General features: G+C 38.5%; 9 protein-coding genes across 9 annotated transcripts; all 9 read left to right on the forward strand.

The window, feature by feature from the left end:
* Window positions 1-19: 19 nt before the first annotated feature.
* TM35_000017220 (phosphatidylinositol 3-kinase tor) lies at window positions 20-7,327 on the forward strand (the record flags this gene model as incomplete). The annotated part of the gene is made up of 1 exon (XM_029021403.1): window positions 20-7,327. One exon carries the CDS (start codon window positions 20-22, stop codon window positions 7,325-7,327), a length of 7,308 nt encoding a protein of 2,435 aa, XP_028887911.1.
* Window positions 7,328-8,587: 1,260 nt separating this feature from the next.
* Window positions 8,588-9,517, forward strand: TM35_000017230 (cell differentiation protein; the record flags this gene model as incomplete). The annotated part of the gene is made up of 1 exon (XM_029021404.1): window positions 8,588-9,517. One exon carries the CDS (start codon window positions 8,588-8,590, stop codon window positions 9,515-9,517), a length of 930 nt encoding a protein of 309 aa, XP_028887912.1.
* A 434-nt stretch (window positions 9,518-9,951) lies between these two features.
* Window positions 9,952-11,118, forward strand: TM35_000017240 (putative RNA-binding protein; the record flags this gene model as incomplete). The annotated part of the gene is made up of 1 exon (XM_029021405.1): window positions 9,952-11,118. The coding sequence occupies one exon, from the start codon at window positions 9,952-9,954 to the stop codon at window positions 11,116-11,118; it is 1,167 nt and encodes a 388-aa protein (XP_028887913.1).
* A 306-nt stretch (window positions 11,119-11,424) lies between these two features.
* On the forward strand, window positions 11,425-11,775 carry TM35_000017250 (uncharacterized protein; the record flags this gene model as incomplete). The annotated part of the gene is made up of 1 exon (XM_029021406.1): window positions 11,425-11,775. The coding sequence occupies one exon, from the start codon at window positions 11,425-11,427 to the stop codon at window positions 11,773-11,775; it is 351 nt and encodes a 116-aa protein (XP_028887914.1).
* Window positions 11,776-12,049: 274 nt separating this feature from the next.
* TM35_000017260 (uncharacterized protein) lies at window positions 12,050-13,066 on the forward strand (the record flags this gene model as incomplete). The annotated part of the gene is made up of 1 exon (XM_029021407.1): window positions 12,050-13,066. The coding sequence occupies one exon, from the start codon at window positions 12,050-12,052 to the stop codon at window positions 13,064-13,066; it is 1,017 nt and encodes a 338-aa protein (XP_028887915.1).
* Window positions 13,067-13,405: 339 nt separating this feature from the next.
* On the forward strand, window positions 13,406-14,638 carry TM35_000017270 (uncharacterized protein; the record flags this gene model as incomplete). The annotated part of the gene is made up of 1 exon (XM_029021408.1): window positions 13,406-14,638. The coding sequence occupies one exon, from the start codon at window positions 13,406-13,408 to the stop codon at window positions 14,636-14,638; it is 1,233 nt and encodes a 410-aa protein (XP_028887916.1).
* A 429-nt stretch (window positions 14,639-15,067) lies between these two features.
* Window positions 15,068-15,916, forward strand: TM35_000017280 (1,2-Dihydroxy-3-keto-5-methylthiopentene dioxygenase; the record flags this gene model as incomplete). The annotated part of the gene is made up of 1 exon (XM_029021409.1): window positions 15,068-15,916. The coding sequence occupies one exon, from the start codon at window positions 15,068-15,070 to the stop codon at window positions 15,914-15,916; it is 849 nt and encodes a 282-aa protein (XP_028887917.1).
* Window positions 15,917-16,394: 478 nt separating this feature from the next.
* On the forward strand, window positions 16,395-17,939 carry TM35_000017290 (uncharacterized protein; the record flags this gene model as incomplete). Its single annotated transcript, XM_029021410.1, has 1 exon — window positions 16,395-17,939. One exon carries the CDS (start codon window positions 16,395-16,397, stop codon window positions 17,937-17,939), a length of 1,545 nt encoding a protein of 514 aa, XP_028887918.1.
* A 536-nt stretch (window positions 17,940-18,475) lies between these two features.
* On the forward strand, window positions 18,476-20,833 carry TM35_000017300 (uncharacterized protein; the record flags this gene model as incomplete). The annotated part of the gene is made up of 1 exon (XM_029021411.1): window positions 18,476-20,833. The coding sequence occupies one exon, from the start codon at window positions 18,476-18,478 to the stop codon at window positions 20,831-20,833; it is 2,358 nt and encodes a 785-aa protein (XP_028887919.1).
* Window positions 20,834-20,901: the final 68 nt, after the last annotated feature.

The following is a 20,901-nucleotide window of genomic DNA, read 5'->3' on the forward strand; positions in this document are numbered from 1 at the left end:
TATATATATATAGTTGAGTATGTCTATAACGTCTGATGCGTCGACCCTGGGGGTGACCATTCGCGAGATCGCAGGTCATCCAGAAAAGCGCACGATGCTTGTGGAAGATTGCGTTAAACAAGTTAAAGAGCTTCAGCGAAAAAATCTTCAAGAGTATGAAAATGCTATTTCATCTTTGCTAATGTGTTTGGAAAGCTTTGATGTAGTTGGAGGGGATGCAAATGAGGTGACTTGCGCCCTCACTGCGTTAGATATATTACTTAAGCTTGATTTGACAACTAGTCAAGTCTCTCAGTGTAATAGCTACGTTCGCCTTTGTCTTTGTGCAGTAAATAGTACATCTCTCGCAGTGGAAGCTTCTGAAACATTTGTCAAGACGCTAGTTAACTGTATGACATCAGATTTTGTTCGAAGTCAGATAGATGATGCACTTTCATGGATTGAGTTGACAGAACCTAATATGGTAGCGAGACGTTTATGTGGTTTACTTCTTCTGAAAGAGGTAGCTCTTCGATTACCTATGTTTATACTTCCAAAAGTGAATAACCTATTTGAAAAGTTATGGAGCGGTTTGGCTTCATCTCATGAGATGATACGAAATACATCCTTACAGCTCTTTAAAATAAGTGGGAAATTACTGAGTAATCGGTCTCCCACACTTAGGGCAAAAACTTTGGATACTTTACTTCATCAACTCAAATCCAATCTTGCAGCAAAATCAAGAGAAAGTAATATGGCTGGTTTACTAGCTTTTGAAACAGTGGTTATGAGTTCTATAGGTAGTTCTTCACAACCAAGGTATGAAGATGTTTCAATCATGCTGGTGCCATATGTGATGAGTGGAGGTTCAAGTACTAGTTCTGAGCTTGTAAGAAAACTTCTCTTCCGTTGTTTGGTCGTTTTATGTCGTTATAGTACTACATTATTTATAACCAATCAACTAAAAGATACTGTTAATTTTACTCTAAAATCTATTCAAAATCTTTTTCAACATTGTGCCGCCTTTGATATGCTAAGTGATATTATACCTATGGTTGGTAGGAGAGCTTTTGCACCATTTGTAAAAGAAACATGTGATGCAATACGATTTGTATCTGAAAAATCACCAACACCATGCTGGGAATCACTTAAATGTTTTTCTGTAATTTGTCGTGAATGTCAACCTGCAGATGTTGAAGTTTATATAGATTCTTGTATTGAAAACGTTTTTAAATGGGGATTGTCATCGCAATTAATTGAATGTATGCGAGACATTATTACCTTTACTAGTGCAAAGTATCGAACAAAACTTGAGGAAGATTTACTTGATATGATATCTGTGACTCTATGTGGTCTTCCATTTAGGCAACACCCTGGAGTGAAAATGCATACAGCTATTCATCCTGAATCTGATCCTACAGAAAGCCAAATTGTAGTTGCACTTAGTGCATTAAGACAATTTGGATTTTCAAATTCTGAACTTATGGGTGATTTCCTTCGTGATTCAGTTCTTCCTCTTATTGATAGCAATAATATTTCAGTACGAAACGCTGCTATTCGGACAATAGTTACCTTATTAATTCCAAATGGTGTAAAAGGAGAATTAACAATGGCTAGAAGAATATGTGTAGATATGATTGTTTCTCGTATGCTTTTAGTAGGATTAGCTAATCCTGATCCAGTAATACGAGAAACTGTATTGTCATCTTTTACACCACCTTTTTATCCATATCTTAGTGAAATGCAGTTTTTAACTCAACTTTACGCGGCACTTGGAGACGAAGCTATTAGTTGTCGTGTTGCTGCAACAGAATTACTTTGCCGTTTGATTGATCATGATCCTTCACATATTTTACCAATACTTCGAAAAGAAATGCTTCAAATATTATATGCAATATCTGAAAGCCAAAATGTAATTGCCGTACAAAATGGACTTCAACTTTTAGATGCTTTTGCATCTAATGCGCCACAGTTCGTAGTAAATTTTTCAGATGGTATAGTTAAAGCTGTTAGACATCATTTTTTGTCTCTTAGCATACATTCAACTCTTTCACAATCTCTTCTTCGTTCTTGTACTTCTGTGGCTCGAGCAGCTCGTTTTTTTGGACGTGTGGAATTAGTTTTTACAGTTGAAGTAGGAAGAGTATGTGAGTTTTTAGACTCTCTACCTCTTGATGCAGAGTTTGTTACCTTACGTTTATGGTGTTTACGTTTCCTTGATGTCACACTCTCTCCACAAATGGGTGGTCGTCCACCATATGATTTATATCCTTATTTATATCGACAACTCTCCGGTATCTTAAAAAATAGTGATGATGACTTGAATGTACGTCTTGAAGCATTACGATGTGCTGGAAGTATTGGTGCATTAGACACAAATATTTTTCATTCACTAGGTATTGATCAAGTTACGAAACAAAGTAAACTTGATCGAAGTGCTCCAAATGTACTTACACATGCAATGTGTTGTCGTTTTATTTTACGTGCTATCGCCACATTATTAGACCCTAATGAGAAAAGATTTTCAGGAAGTAGAGATGGTTTATTACGGGTAGGAATTCAAACTATTTTAAACATTGGTGAACGTTGTCCATGTTCTCGTGCTGAAATGAATGTTGTTATTTCACCTGTAGTTCGTGCTGCCAGTGAATTAAGAGGTGATAGATTACTTGGTACTGTTTTGTATGAATTAACACATATTATAAAATATGTAGGTGTAGCAGTTCTTTCTGATGTTGATGTTCTTTATAATTTTTTTGAAGATGTTTGGGTAAAGTGTCCTACGTATCGTTTTCTTACTGTACGTCTTGCGTCTACAGTTGCAAATTTTGAGGTTGAGGGTCACCAGGTGTTTAGAGATATTAATGCTCATATACTTCCTATAAAATTTGATGCTCTTAATGATGATGATTCTTCAGAATATTTGAGGTATGCTATTATTGAGTATATTGTTAAACACACTGATGCACTTCAGGCATATACTCAAATGGTAGTTACAAATTTACTTAGAGCTACACAAAGAAATTCTATTGATTTTGTCATTTGTGTTGTTACTGCTCTTCGTGTGGTGTGTTGGAGGATAAGTGTAGATGAACTTGCTGGTGTTATCGTTCGTGGACTTCTTACAAGTTTAAGACAACATTTTTCTTCGTTGACAAGAGTTACTGAAGTTACTACATTTTCAAATAGAATTATGAGTGTTTTTTCAGTACTTATTGTACAAATGCAGGGAGAGTTTATAAAATACTCTTCTGAAATTCTGAGAACTCTTAAAACGCTTCGCATTTCAAATACAGAGTTTATGACTCTTCATGGACTAGTAGTAAAAGGTTTTCGTTGTGTATTAAGTGAGAGTTCTTTATCAGAACATCATGACCAATTACTTCGTCTACTTAAAAAATGTGAATCTATGGCCCTTCGTGGGATTTTACGATTAGGTGATGTTTGGAGTCCAACGACTAATGTTGAAGATACCTCTAGTGCGTTTAGTGATGATGAACGACCGCTTCCTTTTTCAGAACAACGTATTATTCTCAACACCAAAGCTCTTCCTCTTGCGAAGGAGGAGTGGCTTAAGTGGATTGACCATTTTTCTATAGTGATTATGCAAGAATCACCGTACCGCGTATTCCGCTGTGTCTCACTGCCCATTGGCACCAACGCGACGCCGCTGGTGGAGCGATCCCCGCAGTTCACGCAAGACATCATGCGACTGGCATTTCGCACGCTGTGGAACTTCAGCAGCGCCGGCGTGCGTGCCTCCATCGCGGACTTCTTCCGGCAGACACTCCAGCAGCCGCTGCGCTCCTCGGCGGTGCCCGACGACGTCATCACCGCCCTTCTCTCCCTCACGGAGTACATGGACATCGTCGGCACAACACTTCCTATTGCCGCCGGCGATCTCTTCGAGTGTGCGTGGCGGCGGGGGATGCTCGCCAAGGCACTCTACTGGTGCGAAGCCGCCTACCGCGAGGAGCCCGCCAGTGCCGTGGAGCCACTCATCACTTTATACTCTGAGTTGCACCAGGCGGACTCCGCCGTGAGTATTCTTAATGGAGCAAATGAGAATCAGAAGCGATATCTTTTGCAGCAGTCTGGTCTCTTGAAAGTTGCAGGTTTTACAGAGACACTACGTCTAACGCAGTTTGAACTTGATAATGAAATGGGATGGTCAGAAAGTAGTAGTGAAGGTTTAGCAAAACCATTACCTTATAGATCAAAGACGTTACGTAAGGTTCGAGGTATTTCTGGTAAATCTTTTTCTGAAGTCAATACCTCTTTTCGAAGTGAAGATGGAACATTAGATCTGCAACTAGAACGTGAAACACGACAAATGTTAAGCTTAAGTGAATTTGGAGATTATGATAAAGTACTTGAAAAATGGACTTTATTATTTAAAAAACAAAATGAGAAGGAAGTAGAAAATGAAGAAAATATTCTTACTTATGTATCACAATACGCCGCTGATGCTTCTATACGACTACAATCATGGAATACTTTAGAAGAATCTTTACATTGGTTACCACAAGATAGTGTATTATATCATATCTCACTTGCCGCAATGAATATCCACAAAGGTGAATATGATAATGCCATGTTAGCTGTAAATGAAGGACGTAAGTTGTTATTAGAAGATCTATCAGGACTTTTACATGAATCTTATACAAGAGCATATGAAGGACTTGTGGTTGCACAACAACTCTCAGAGTTGGAAGAAGTTGTAGTTGCTAAACGTTCAATAGAAGCATCTTCTATGCGACAACTTGGACGTATCTCACGTTTATGGAATCAACGTATCGAAATGATGTCACCAACAGTTACAGTTTGGAAAAAAGTTCTTGGAGTAAGAGGATTACTTATCCCACCAAGTGAAGATATCACGGTGCGATTGAAATTTGTAAAGTTGTGTAGGCGTGAAAAGGCAAAACAGTTAGAACGTTTTACACTTGGTCAATTACTTGGTTATCGTTGTCCAACTTATGAACAACTGATGAGTCGGAACTCAAATCCTAGTGTGGTGATGCAGTATATTATTTTTCTATCTGCAAATGGAGAACTTGGACCGAAAAGTCCATATGGTCTTGAAAGTGATCTTCTTAAAAAAATGATTGACACACATTCTAAGGCTGAGAATGCGGTTTTACTTTCTAGAGCTTATGCCCGTCTTGGAAAAAATGCAAAATTGGAAGAAGCTGTTGAATGCTATAAAGCTGCAACATTATACGACCCTAATTGGTTTCACGCCTGGCGTATGTACGCAGAGACGAATGTAGAATTGCTTGATATAGCTTACTCTGATAGTGCTTGTGCTGCTGCAATTGAAGGATATATTAAGAGTATTGAAGTAGGAAATTCTGATTCAACAATGATTCAAGATGTCTTAAAACTCCTTACACTATTGAGTCGTCACTGTGATCATGAAAGTGGTTTAAAAGAAATGCGAAAACGTGTATTAGATCTTTCATCACGTGCATGGCACTTGGTAGTACCACAGCTTATTGCTCGATTAGATTCGGGATCAGATGGTAGTTGTCAACTTGTAGCGGATATTCTTACTTCTGTAGCCTTTGATTTCCCACTTTCTCTTATTTATCCATTAAATTTATGTGCCATGTCAGACTCTGAACGACGTAAAAAATGGGCTAATACTATTCTTGAAAAATTACAAAATAAATACCCAGTTATTGTTCTTCAAGGTCGTATATTAGTGGATGAATTACTTCGATTATCAGAGTTAATATATGAAGAATGGTATGATCAATTCGAAGCTGCCGCTACTGCTTTTTTTGGTCGTCGAAACTATCATGAGATGGTAGAAATTCTTTTACCATTACATGAAAAACTTAATCGAGCTCCTGAAACCATAGTTGAAGCTGAATTTATCTGTAAATACAGTAGTAGTCTTGATGAAGCACAAGGTTGGGTGTGTTCTTATTTACAATCAGGTTCAATTGCAGATCTTCATTCTGCTTGGCATATTTATCATGGTGTATACCGACAAATTGATGAGCAAATTAAGTCTCATAATCGATTGCATTTACCATTTTGTAGCCCAAAATTATTTGAGGCACGAAATCTTGCAGTGGGAATACCTGATGCTATGCCTGTAGAAGAAGGTTCTGTAAGTTGTATTGCTTCTTTTAACGATACTCTTGTTGTAATTTCTAGTAAACAAAGACCGAAACGTTTGAGTGTTATTACAGTAGAAGGGAAAAAACAAAAGTATCTTCTTAAAGGTCGTGAAGATTTACGACTTGATGAACGAGTTATGCAACTTTTTCGACTTGTGAATACATTAATGATGTCTGATTCTAGGACCTGTAAGAACTCTGGATTTCTTATTCAACGATATTCTGTAACCCCGTTAAAGGATACGGTTGGACTTATTGGTTGGGTAAGTGGATGCGATACACTTCATGAATTAGTTAAAAAATACCGAGTATCTAGAGGTATTCCCTCTGAGTTGGAATTTCGAATGCTTAATCAGATTCTTGTTTATGATAACCCAAAGGCGTATGATTATCTTACTGTAATGTCTAAAGTAGAAGTTATGGAATTTCTTGCGGATCATACATCAGGTCATGATATTCGAAAGGCTATGTGGGCTTCAGCTGCTAGTTGTGAAACATGGTTAGAACAACGGCAAGTGTACACAACATCTTTGTCAACTACAAGCGTAGTAGGTTATATCCTAGGACTCGGTGATCGTCATCCCAATAATATTATGATTCAACGAACATCAGGTCTTATAGTTCATATTGACTTTGGTGATTGCTTTGAAGTTGCTATGACACGTGATAAATTTCCTGAAAAAGTTCCATTCAGACTAACCCGAATGTTACGAAATGCTTTAGATGTTTCTGGTGTTAATGGGTCATATCGTACTACAGCAGAGACAGCAATGTGGGTATTGCGTGATGGATGTCATAGTGTTCTTGCTATACTTGAGGCTTTCATTCAAGATCCCCTTATCTCATGGCGGTTAATGAACCATCCAGGGGAGGAACCAGAACCATCAAATGATCATCGAACTATAGAAGAACAGTTACGAACGGTTCGTATACAGTCACATGCCGCTTATCCAGTTGGAGCTCCTAGAGATAGCACTTCTACTGAGGCTATAAAATATGTAGACACCACTTCTATGCATGAAGAAGTAGATATGCTTCACAAAGGTGTTACTATTTTTCAACGTGTTCGGTCAAAATTACAGGGGAATGATTTTTTGCAGACAGAAGGGTCAGGAGTAAGTATGGATCCGAAGGTTCAAGTTGCTCGACTTATAGTAGAAGCGACAGATATAACCAATGTTGCACAGTCGTGGTCCGGTTGGTATCCATTTTGGTAAGTTTTTTCCTTCTTTCTTGTGAGTTTCTTCTCTATAGTTTGAAATTGTGAACCCAAAGATTATTTAATAACCGAAGACTGCGTACTGAACTGTGATACCTTTTTCACCATTCTTATTATTGTCATTGCTACTCCTTTTTCAATTTTCTGTTTTTATCATATATCCTGTTGTTGCTATTTTTTGTATTCTTCCATTATTGCGTTTCTGGTCTGAAAAAGTTGTCATATTGATATTTGCTTTCGAGTGAAATGAAAGATAAATGCTGTGTCTGCCTCAACTATTGGTATGTTTAACATACATGTAGTTGGTGTAGTATACAGCTCTCTTTTATTTATTTTTTTTTTCGCTTATTTCGATGCGCTACTGTTGTTGAAAACGTCTTGAATGTGATCAGAATAGCAAAAAAAAAAGGATTACTTGATTGCATGAGAAATATATTGGAGTTGCCCAATCTTAACCATATGGATGTTCATTAAAGAAAAAATCGAAGTCATTCTATGTTGTGGTGGTACTGGTAATAGAGAGTGTGTATTAAGGGTATCAGTTTTTCTTTTCTTGAGTTGTATGATAGTAGCTGTTCATGGTGAGATGAATGAAAAGGAGACTGCATTGGTTCAGGGAAGATTCCCAAAATACTATGAAAGTGGAAAAAAGAAAAAAAAAGAGTAATGATATTTCATCCCTTTTTTTTTTCTTTTATTTTTATTTTTTTTTTCCTTCGATTTGAATGTTGAGGAAGTCATCAAGAGAATCCTGCCGTCATAGGTGAGGAGGTATAGATATATATGTTGAATCATTGTGTTCCAGAAGAGAAGTATTGATATTGAAATGGTTTGCAATACTTTTCTTCAATGATTATGTGGAATTCATGAGAATCTCAGAGAGAGAGAGAGAGAGTAGCATGTGATAGGAGCCATCTGACGGTTTTAGCTGCAGTATTCACCAGGGAGTAATGTTTTTATTTTCTTTTTATCTTTATTTGTAGTAAAATGTTTGCTTTTCTTTTTTTTTTTTTTCCAATATTCACCTTCTTCTGTTTCCATCAAGGGAATATGCTCTTGATGTTGCACGATACTTTGTGTAACCATGTGATAAAAATTTTTTTTTGCGTTTTCAAGGTGCAGCAATGTGCTGTAATCCTAAATGCGTTCCTTTTCTTATTTCTATTTTTTTTTTTTATTATTTTCTCTTATTTCATTCTTCTTTTCTTTTTCCTAATCCATTTTTACAAGATTGTTGCAGCTATTATAGCAGACGATTATGCATCAACCCAACCCGTATGTGCCGTATGCGGTTTACCCGTCGCAGCAGCCGGCGATGAAGCCGTATCCTGCAGTGCCGCCTGCCTCACCCGAGACAGCGAATATGTTAATGCTCCTCGAGAATCTCTTCAAACCCGAGTTGCGGGAAAAGGCAATTTTAGACCTTGCGAAACATCGTGACTCTTTCCCACTGCTTGGACCTGCCCTCTGGTATGGTGTGGGGACCATGGCAATTCTCCTACAAGAAATAATTTCTGTGTACCCACTTCTTCACTTACCGCAACTTTTCCCAAAAGGTTTGACTAGTCGTGTGAGTAGTGTCCTTACACTTCTTCAGACGGTTGCATTTCACGATTCAACCCGTAAAGTCTTTTTGGAGGCCCAAATTTGCCACTTGCTTTATCCGTTTCTTCGTGGGATGAATGAAGGAGCAGAGAGTCTTCGCCTTACATCGCTTGGCGTTATTGGTGCTCTTGTGAAAACTGACGATAGTGATGTAATGAATTACCTCCTGAGTACAGAAATCTTCCCTCTTTGTTTAAGAATAATGGAGTGTGGAACAGAATTTGCAAGAACATTGGCAACCTTTATTGTGCAGAAGCTTCTTTTGTCAAATCCAGGCCTTGAATATGTATGCCACAAACCAGATAGATTTACGGCCGTTGTGACAGTACTTGGGAATATGGTTGGTTCAAAGGAATGTAGCCCCCGTCTCCTTCGTCATATCATTCGCTGTTATTTGCGGTTATCAGATCATCCACGTGGCTGTGAAGCACTTGGACAATGCTTGCCGGTGGATCTACGAAATGATAAGCATAAGGAGGCATTAGATAGCAATCCCAATATGAAAAAATGGTTACTCCAACTTCTTGTTAACATTGGAGATGAGGGTGCAAAAAAACTTCTCGAAAACAATATAAATGCGTAGTATATATATATATATATATATATATATGGTGTTGTGCCGTATTTCTAATACTGTTTCTCTTTTTTTTTTCAATTCAAATAAAAAGAAAAAAAAAATTTTTTACTTGTTTTCTTATTGTGTGTCTGTGTCTGTACGTCTGTGCATTTGTTTTTTTCTGTTGAATGGGAGAGAAATATTAAAGGTAAGTTATTTCTTTCTTTTTTCCTCAGCTGTACCTCTTTACATACATATTTCGTTATTCACAGGCATTGCAAATGCACACACGTACAGTCACAATGCTTATACATGAGAAAATAATATACATTCGCGCGATAAATTACCCTTACCGTTAGTTTTTGCTGCCACTTTTACATTACTTATTATTTTTTCCCACATTAAAGGTTCGGGCCTTTCGTTTTGTCTCAAGAATACAGTAGAAGAAAACAAAAAGAAAAATGAATAGTGTTTCGCCCGATGAGCCTCTAGAGGCCCCTGTGGAATCGTACAAACCGTCCCTGCATGTGGACGTAAATGCAGAACCTTTAGACGAAAATGGTAACAGCACTGGTACAACTCCGAAAGCATCATTAACACCGCATGTTCCCACGAATATCTTCGTTGCCGGGGTTCCGCCTTCGTGGGATGAGAGTGACTTGCGTCGAAAGTTCCAGGAGTTTGGTGAAATTATTTCAACGAAGATTGTGCGAAGAAGACATTTTGCTTTCGTTATGTTTCGAAGACCAGAATCGGCGCATGCCGCAATTAATGCAACACATTTAACCCATCCTACACCTAACAGCCCTGTTCTACTGCATGTTTCCATCGCAATGCACGACGAAGGTGTAGATGATATACCTAATGATCGTATATTCATTCGAGGACTTCCACAATGGACTACTAAAGAACATATTAAGCAGTGCTTTTCGCGCTTTGGCACTATTGTAGATGCTGCAGTGCTTATGAATCCTTTAGGACAATGCAAAGGCTCTGGCTTTGTGCAATTCTCATCAATTGATGAAGCAAGTGCTGCTATTGAAGCAAGAAAAAGTATCCGTATTGAAAATTGGGATACAGAATTGGAAGTAAAATATTCTGAGACGGCTGAAGTTAGGCAGCAACGTCAAGAACGTAATAAAAACCGACAACGACATTCACCTAAATACCGACAACATCCTTCACCTTTTCCACTTTATTCCCCGCCAGTTCCTGTGGTACCATCAATGCCTGCATACCCAATGCTTGGAATGCCCGCTCCTTTTCCTTTGTTTTATTCACAACCTACAATTGCAACTACAGCATCAACTTCACCTCATATTATATATTCCCCAATGGTGACTTCCCCTGCGTTGCCCGTTTACACACCCCAACAAGCAGTTTTTGAACCGAAACCAAGTCTATTTCCCTGCAGTGGTGATTTACATTTATCTGGAGTAGCACTGACAGAATCTACATTGCTTGCACTTCTGCAGCGCTATGGAACAGTGGAGGCGAAGGATATTCTTAACGATAGCGGTGCCGCCGTGCGTATGACAGACCGTGGAGTTCATACTCTTATAGCTCAACAACTCAACGGAGCTGTGTTCCCCAATGGGCAAGTTATGACTGTTGGCCTTTATTCATGAGGAGATAGATAGAAGGTGAAAGGGCCATCTTTTTTTTTTTTTAATTATAAGGAGAGAATGGACGGCGCAAAATGGCGTGGTGATATATAAAAATACATCATTACTTTGCTTACCTCAGAGAGCATATGGCGCTGAACATATATATACACACATATATAAAGATATATGTATAATTTTTTTAAAATTAACTGACCTTGGTTAAGAAATGTATATTCTGTGATAGCCTTTTTTTTTTTTTTTTTTCTTTCCTTCTTTCTTTTTCTTCATGGTATTTTCATTTCTACCCATAAAGTATAGAATAGAAAAATGAGTCTCCCTGAGGCGCAACAGGGAAGAATAGCGACAATATGGGGTAGTTTGATTATCTATTCTTGTTGTGCAACTGCTGTCATTTATGCATTCCTTGGACTATTTGCTTGTCGTCGTCTGATTCGCGCTAACTGGCGTTGGGTGTTAATCGTAGCTCTTTACCTTATTGTTGGTATGTTGCATGCATTTTTATCTCTGGCGATACTTTGTGTGGCGGTGGCCTGTATATTTTGGACCTTCGGTGATAGAAGGATAAGTACTATCGAGACGATTGCATATGCAGCAGTGATGGTTGTGTTGACGATTTTCTTTGCTTTGGGACGAAAGTCAATTCTATACGCCTTGTGACATCTAACTCAATGCTAGTCTTTTTTCTTTATTCCTGTTTCACTGGGTTCTTCTGTGCGATGTAAGTGATGCAGCAAATAGCACTAATTGTTCAGAAAGCCAAATTATATGTATTCTCCTTTTTTTTCTCTCTTTTCTTTCTTAATTAGTCTTTTTTTTTTTTTTTTTGAACTCTCTCACCTCACTATCTTTTTTTCTTTGTGTACCTCTTCTTTTTTTGTCTCTCCTCTTATCTTTTTCAGTATATTTTGTATCAGAACCTGAGAAAAGGAGGATGATGTTTGGACTTTTAATCGAGGGTGAAGGCATGCGTGGAAACGTGGTAGATTTACCGGAATGTTCAGACCATGTTTACTGTACTGCCGTTTCCCCTGATGGACTTTTTCTTGCTGCCGTTCTTGGTGATGGTTCTCTTCTTTTGCTAAACCCCAAGACGTTTAATGTATTGTACAGAGTCGCAGCGGGAAAGTCGTATGACGACGTCCCAAGTACGAGTGTTCGGTGGCTATCACCAAGAAACGAGGAATTATATTCCCTGGTCTCTGTGTCCAGTGCAGGGGGAGTCTTTATTTGGACGTGGGACGGAGAGACCCTGGAGCGCATTGTTCGAGTCCATGAAAACGAAAATGATATCACTTGTCTCGCTGTTTCAAACGATGGCAATGCCTTTATCACTGCAGGCAGTGATCGTCTTGTACGCTATTACGATGCGGATGGAACATTAAAGGCTACTATGAGCCGTGGATATGACGCGGATGGGGTACCGCGAGTGACACATACTAACCGTATATTTTCAGCTCACTTTGTCACTCCCACAATGGCTGTTACGGGTGGTTGGGGAACCCCCATTCAAGTTTGGGACATGCGTGATCAGGAGTCAAGGGTACAACTCTGTGGTACACAAATTGCTGCTGATGGTATTGAACCCATTCCAGCCACTACTTGTGTCATTGTAACTTCAAAACGAGGAGAACAACAGCTACAAGTTTTTGATTGTATTTCAGGAAATGAAATTGAAGAGGATTCTAACCGTATATCTTCTATAGTATTAGAGAGTACACCAATTATCTCAAGATACTGCAAAAAAACTGGTTTGTTATGGACAATAACATCAAAACCGTTTATGATTTGTGTAAAATCATTCATTTCAGGCGAGATGGTGGCATCATGTGCGTCACCATTCCATCTTATGAATATAGAATTATCTGATCATTTTCCCTTCCAAGCCTTTGTTTCATGTGGGAATGGGAAAATTATATTGGCAAAGGTTAAAGGAGAACTGCACGAGTAATGCGATTTTGAATGTAATTAAGAATACAAGTTGATATAACCATTTGAGTAACGTATTACCTGTTTCCGTTTATATGGTTGTTTCACAAAAGGGACAAATATATTTTTTTTTTCTTTTTTTCTTTTTTTCTTTTTTGCATCCGTGTGTATGAGTAAATCCTTGACTTTTTTTTTTCGGTTTTCACTTTATTAATGAGACTTAAGCCTATTTGACTTGTGTCCACTTAGCAGAAAAAGGTTTTTTTTTTTTTTTTTACTTCTTTTTATCTTATTTGTTACTGAAGAGTAAAAAATAAAATAAAAATAAAATAAAGAGGAAACTATCCAATGTATTGTGTTCATGGCTATCATTGCTGAGAAAATTGCAGCGATAGAAAAATTACTATTGGAAAACAGAAAGATTCAGGATCATGTAAACTCTATGATTTGTAACATTGAGTTTCGTCTCGTTGTTATAAATACACTTTTTCTTTCTTTGAGAACGAGACGGAGAAAACGAAATGAGACGAATGAAACAGAGTCTCTTGGAACCAATATAGATACTTGGTTTAGGTTTACTTGCGGTTCCCGCGTTTATGCACCTCCACTTTGTGTGCATCCGTCATATCACTGCCATGCGCTAGCACCCAGATTTCGTTGGAATCAACGAGCAATAAGGTCGTTAAAGCGCCAGGTGGAGCGCATGGAGTTAGGCGCAAACACAAAGAGAGATCTCACGCTGTGGCAAGTTGTTGCAGATGCTGTTAACTATGATTCTAAGGCCACATTATGCGTAGACGGTTTTCAGTGTTATCTTCATTATCAGCAATTAGTAAAAGCATCAGCAAGTTTTTTCTCTCCTGAGGAAGATCAGTATATTGCCGAGTATAACCCTGGAAGCAAACCGTGGACCCAGCTTGTAACAGACATTCTTCACATATTTGGTTGTTCTCGTACGGCTTTTCAAGTGGCTCAGAGGTATCGTAAACTCAAGCGAGAGAAGTATGAGTATACTATTATCCCTGATAAAGATGACACTTGGTTAAGAATATGTACAGAAATATCTAATAATATTGTGCCTGAGACAGAAGTACTTGTGCAGTATTCAATAAAAATGAATATTGGGCGCAAGATTCCGTGGGTAACTGAAGAGTCCATCTGCAAAGCAATATCGCATCGTAGAGTTCTCATGGACGATACTAAAGAAACTCTTATGCAGCGAAACATTTATGCTGTGCTTCTAAGTGATCAAAACTATGCTTCTTCTGGGGAAGTAAGATTGATATTTTTGCGTTTACTACAATGTGATCCTCTAGATATGGTCGATGCATTATCTCGCGCGAGATGGCGCTTCTCACAAGTTTCTCTGGAGCAAGCAGCTCAGCGTCTCGCCTCTTCTCTACAGGATGTTAGGGAACGCATTCTTGCGAGGGTTTTGAGGTGGTATGAAACTGTTTACACTTCAGATTTTTTCAAGGTTTCATTGGATATCTTCGGACAGAGGGATGGTGCTTTGGCATGTTTTATCATTTCACGGGATTATGAGCGACAACGAAGGAGGGCAACACCGTATACTCGTCTTAATTTATTGTAGTACATTTTTCTCAGTCATAGGAAAAACAAAAAAAAAAAAAAATCTTCTTGTATCTGTAATACGAAACGCCTCTCGATTCTCTTTCTATTGTTTCTGTTCTTTTTTATTTGTTTGGTGTGTGTGTGTGTGTGTAAAGATCAGATTTCTTTTTTTTTTTCTGTTTTTATTTCCTTGAAATGTATTTTTCTTATATTTCCTTTTGACTTTTTTTTCCCCCTTTCTTTCACTCTTTTGTGGTTGCGGAAGAAAAGTCAATACGTAGTCACACCTAGTTGCTCCAAGTAAGGAGTAAGATAAATAAATAAATAAAAGCAAGGTGACATCTGTACACCCTATCTTGATTACAACACAGGTGTAGGGAAGGATAGTTAGTTAGGGGAACAAGTCGAGGGAAACCAAGGAAAAGAGAAATCCTCCGAAGAACGGGATATGGACGCTCTGGAACCTGTGAACGAGGCGGAGCGGCTGAAGGAAGAGGCCGAGATCCGCGAGCGGGACCGCAAGCGGCAGCAGGAGCGTGAGGAGCGGGAGCGTCGGCTGGCAGCGGAGCGGGAGTCGGAGGACCGCCGGCGGCGTGAGGAGGAGGAGCGACGCATCGAAGAAGAGAAACGGCGGCGGCGGCAGGAGGAGGAGTGGCGCCGCCTCGGCACTGATATCATACAAGACCTTCCTCCCGTTCCGCCCTCCATCGTTGCCGACGGCCTCGTCGAGGCATGGTATCTTGATGATGAGACATCAAAGCCTACGTTGCGCACAGCCAGTCTCAAAAAGGGGCGCAGACGCGACACCCCTCCCGTCACTCTACAGCAGCTCAAAGAGCTGGGAGTCGTTTACTTCAATGTCAGCTTGAACGATTTTACTGTGGTGAAGCAAATTGTAAAGGAGCGACAGTACAAACATACAGATGAAATTCGCGTTTCACAAACGTGTAAGGATGAGCAATTTTTGGAACGTTGGTTTCAGGAGCATTACAACGAAGATGAACAAATACGTGTTGTAATTGATGGTTCTTGTTATTTTGATGTGCGCTCCAAACAGGATACCTGGATTCGGATTCATGCCCAAACAGGAGATCTCTTTATTTTTCCTCCTGGGCTTTACCACCGTGGAACATTGGATGAGGACGATTTCGTTGCCATTTACCGCATTTTTCAAGACTCTCCGAGATTTGCTCCATTTTTTCGTTCTGATGCACGGGCGGAATCTCAGAAAGTGCGTTTGAATTATTTAATGTCTCTGAAAAAAGGGAATGTTGCGGTAGAACTTGGATTTAAATGAAGAGAAAAAATTCGTTTTGTTTTCCTTTTTTTGTTTTTTTTTTTTTTTATTATTTGCCTGTTTTTCATCATTTTTCCATGAGCTTGCTCCCTTGAAAAAACCTGACCATGTAGGATACCTCGATTTGGTTGCCATGTAAAAGAGCTTTGGTTTCCCCATTAGAAAAAAAAAAAATGAAGGTATCAGTTCTTGTGTTGTTGAGTCATGCTTGGACCTTTTTCCCTCATAATTAGTATTATTGCTGGTGTTGTTATGATGCATAGGTTATATATTTTTTTTTTTTTTTTGATGCACCATTCTCTCTTTTTTTTTCGTTTTTTTTTTTTTTTTTTTTTTTTTTTTTTTCTTTTTTTCTTTCTTTCCATTCTATACTTTTTTTTGTTTTTTTTTTTTTTTGTATCCCTCTCCCATCCTCTTAAATTTAATGATGGGTGTATATTCTATATGATCTTGTGTGGTTAAAAAAGGAAAAGGTACCATGCTGACGGATGCAGCGATGGCGCAGGCAAGTCACCTAAGCCCAGTGGATCTCTGCTCTCTTCTCGTGCGGGATGTAAAGCATTCGGTATTAGGAAGAAGGGAAATGGGAATACGTTTCGGAACTACATCACACGGGTTTACCCGAATCCAACCAAGTACAAAGTATCATTGCCTTCATTGGTCGTGCCCTGATATTATGCAACCACCAGCGATGTGCTTCCCTGTTGTAGGGGATCATCTTTCCATGGAGATGATAGGTGACCTACTTCGTCTAGTGAATAAGAGTGGTAGTGTTTCTTTTTTTCTCCCAAAGAAAGGGAATCATCGTTTTCTTGGACTCTTACGTCTTATTCGAGGTAGTGATGGCGTATTTACGATAAATACTACTAAAGCTCAGGAATCATGGTCATTTCAGACGCAATTTATAACAGAAGAAGAAAAATGCTGTGATACCTCCGCAAATGCTATTGAGCTTTTCACAAGGAAGTTGGTTATGTGGATTTTTAGATACTATTCTCTTCAAAACGACAAACAACTTACTCTTCCTCAGTTAGAGTTAGCATTTCCACTTTTAACTGCAATGGATATGCAAGAACGCCGTCGTTTTCTGAGTGGGGCTTTAACTCGTTTTGCTGGAGGACTTTTATCATTTTATGATGATCGTGTAATCTCACTAAGGAATATCCCGATTAGTGCATGTGGTCTACTTTCAATGGAAGAAGTTCATGTTGTGACATCTGTAGAACAGGCATCTGTTGCATTTATTTTCAAGTGTCAGATGCGACATGATGAAGTATTGAATGGATTACAAACGATTTTAGATTGTTGGGGAAAACGTGGTTATGCTTTTCCATCTTCACTTATTCGACAAGCTATCGCTGTCCTCTTGTCACATGTAATAGGAACCTGCGCCTTGCTACAGAGTGCATTAAAGGGTTGGGTGCGCCCCTTTGTTCTTCATCATCTACAAACATTCATGAGAACATGTCACGGACCGATAGCGACAAAACTTAGCACGTTATTAAAATCGATAAAGACGCAGAAAACATCTAAAGGAATTTCATTTAAGATATTGGTAGATGATATTGTGAATCAAGAGTTATTTACTGCTGGATCTCCAGCCTTATGTGATTTACAAAAACATAAACATCTAGAAAAGGAGGTGGATAATATGAAGGAAGGGTTTGAAGTTACACCAGACGGTGGATATATATTTGACTCTGTGTTACCTGTTACCCATAGTGTCTCGGGTTTGGCATGGAAGATTACTCGAGATTCCTGTCGTTATACGACTATTTCGCTTCCAGATGCACCGCCTACATCAAATGATGAACTGATTGGTACACCAGCGGACCTAATCTTTTCTACTGCACTCTTTTCCGGTGGACGACTCCATCTTTCGCAACCACTTTTTAAATATGCTGTAGAAGCTGAGCTGTGTTTGAGTTTGAACTTTGGAAAAGTAACTCAATACGCAGCAGAAGAAGAAGATGATGTATGGCAGAGTACGAGGAAAAGGAGGCGTGAGCGAAGATTATTATAAGCTTTACCGTGGGGGAGAGGGGAAGGGGAAGGGAGGTGGAAAGAAAATGGAAGAAAATAAAAAGATAGTGCATCTTTTGAGTTGGATAATATTATCCTGTGTATCTCTCTTATAAAGACAGACAAGGGAAGATGTGGTACTGCCTTGTCTTCATCGTCAATATTCTTCTATTCGTATATGTTATTGAATCCTTTTTTTTTTTCACTTTTTCATTTTGTGTTATCACTTAGGCTACTCGCTACTATTCTGTATGCTCAAAGTGTTTTGCAGCATTAGTTGTATATAATGCTCTGACAATGTTTGAAGTGCTCATTGGGATTATTATTATTATTATTATTATTATTATTATTATTACTATTATTCTGTTGTTATTCTTTCCATCTTTATGGGTTTTGCTCCTGTGGTGCAGTTAATATCTATTTTCTCTCTCTCTCTCTCTCTGTGTGTGGAAGGTTTTTTTTTTTTTTCTTTGAGTAAGCTAAGATAAATAGTGTTAAAGGTTTTTTTTTTTTTAACTAATATCGTAATAATAAGATATGAACGCAATATCGTTGGATTCTGCAGGTCGTGTTAAAAGTGTTGCAATTTCAGTAGGTGATCTTACATCGATGGGAGAAAATAGTTATGATTCAAGTGAACAGGCAAATATTGATGACATCATTGGTGTGGCCGAGCAACTGAAAAGCACTCCAGCCCTTACACCAGTTGCCTCACAGAAATGTGCCATAAGCCAAAAACATGGTGGTACTTCTGTTCATCATTTTCTCTACACAGTACCACATCTATTTACTTTAACTGAAGATTTAATTGGAGGATTGAATATCATGGTACGTGAATACAGTGCATTAGATATCATTATAGAGGAAGGGACGGTTCTTTCGCATGTTTTTGTGCTCGCATCCGGCACTGTTGAGGTGATTAACGCGAGGGTTGGGCGCACATCAATTGTAGGCCACCGTAGAGTTGGAAGTATTACTGCACCGAATATATTCGGTATGGATGATGTTATATTGGAAAAGCCAACAGAATTTTCATATCACGCAAGTTCATCAGCCACACTTCTTCTTATATCTAAGGAACAATTCTGTGCACTTTTTAATCATTCTCCAATATTTTCCAATAGTGTGTCTGGACAAATATTACATACACTCTCAGCATTTTCTATGTTTGAAGATTTCTGTCGTTCTCTCTTTGGATTATCAACATCTTCTGTTTCGGGTCGCAGTAATTTTGGTGAGGAAGGGTATAAACTTTCAATGCCTACTGCCGTAAATATTTATAAGGCAAGTGGAACTGTATTCCACAAATTAATGCATTCTTCTTCAGTTGACACTGACGCTTTGCGTTACTGTGTTAAACGTCTACCTGAAAATATTACTGAAACCTTTGTGGTTATTGTTTCACGTACTACTACTGCATTTCTCTCGGAAGGTTTCGCTCTCACAAATACGAATCATCTTGAAATGGCAACACGATACAGACCTACTTGGAAAATTGGTGAACGAGGTCAAACAGTTGTTATTGCTCGAGATGGATTTACAGATATCATTGATTTTGTAACTAATTTATGTATGCTTATGGTAGAATCTAAAAAAATACGAATGCGTTTACAACGTCTAAGCTCTCCATTTGCCTTGGATATTTTGAGGAACTCATTAGTTGATAATGATGATGTACCTATTGATGTTGTGAAATCACTCCTTGCTAAGCTTCCCTTTTCAGAAAGTGAGATTGATGGACTGACACAGATATGGGAAGGTCCTCGAGTGATGAAAATGCTATATAATATTCTTCTTCAACGTGAAGAGTATGTGGTGTACATAGATGTCAACATGTCTAAGAAATTTGCACCGGATCCTTATTTGAATTGGAGTTTATCCATTATCCGTCATATAAGATCAGAACTTGGTCTTAAGGATGGCAATGGAGACTCTTTACCTAAAGATCTTACAATAGATATTCTATTTTCATCAAATATTACTGTCAAAACTCTTCTTTGCTCAGCATCGGAAGCCTTTAAAGATATATTAGAGGGATATAAGCTAGAGTGGGAAAAAAGTAATAATTCATCTATACATCCCAAAGATCGTGACATCTACATTTTACAGCATCTTTTAGAACAAGATGAAACATTAAGGGAAGCATACAAGGAACGTCTAAAGGCATCTGGATTTATCATGATGGAGGATTCTCGTGCATCAGCACTTATTGTGGATCTTATCAATGTTAGCAAATTAAATTTTTCAGTTATTGATGCATCTTTACGAAATAATCTTGTATCTCCTACAAATAAAAAAACTAACAATTTTATTATTAATATTGATCGAACATTTGGTGCGCAAATAGAGACCGTTTTGCGGAGCCTTATTCTTACATTTGGGGATTATATTCGTAGTGTAAATGTGAACGGAAGTGTGGCTGGTCTTGTTGGAAACCGTGGTGATGTTGTTCTTCCTACAAAGTTACTGTTTTCAAAACAGTCATTTGGAGAAGACTCCACAGATGAAACACGTAATTGCAATGTAGATGACATTGGAGAGAATGATGTGTTGCCATTCCTTGAGAATGGAACGGTTTCGCTTCATCGTGGTGCCTGTGTTACGATTCCTGGTGTCATTCTCTACAGTGATTCAGTTATGCGATTCTACAAGGTAGTTCATGGGTGCACCTCTATTGACATGCGAAGCAGTTACGTGGCGAGACAATTAGAGGAAAGCCACCGAACGGGTGTGCTCAGAAAGGGAGTTTGTAGACGATTTCTCTTTTACATGGACACTGTACCACTGAAGAATGGAGATGAAACGGAATCAGAATCAGAATCAGTAAAGCGCGACATACTCTTTTCAGTATGTGCCACCACCCGCTCGTTACTAAACATGATTCTTTCTTCTTAGATGTACTTACGACGACTTCTTCATTTCTATGGTGGGTTTTTGGAGCAAAAAAAGAAAGAAAAAAAAAA

Source organism: Trypanosoma theileri (assembly GCF_002087225.1).
Source record: "Trypanosoma theileri isolate Edinburgh chromosome Unknown TM35_Tth_1_V1, whole genome shotgun sequence".
In the NCBI taxonomy this organism is placed as follows: domain Eukaryota; phylum Euglenozoa; class Kinetoplastea; order Trypanosomatida; family Trypanosomatidae; genus Trypanosoma; species Trypanosoma theileri.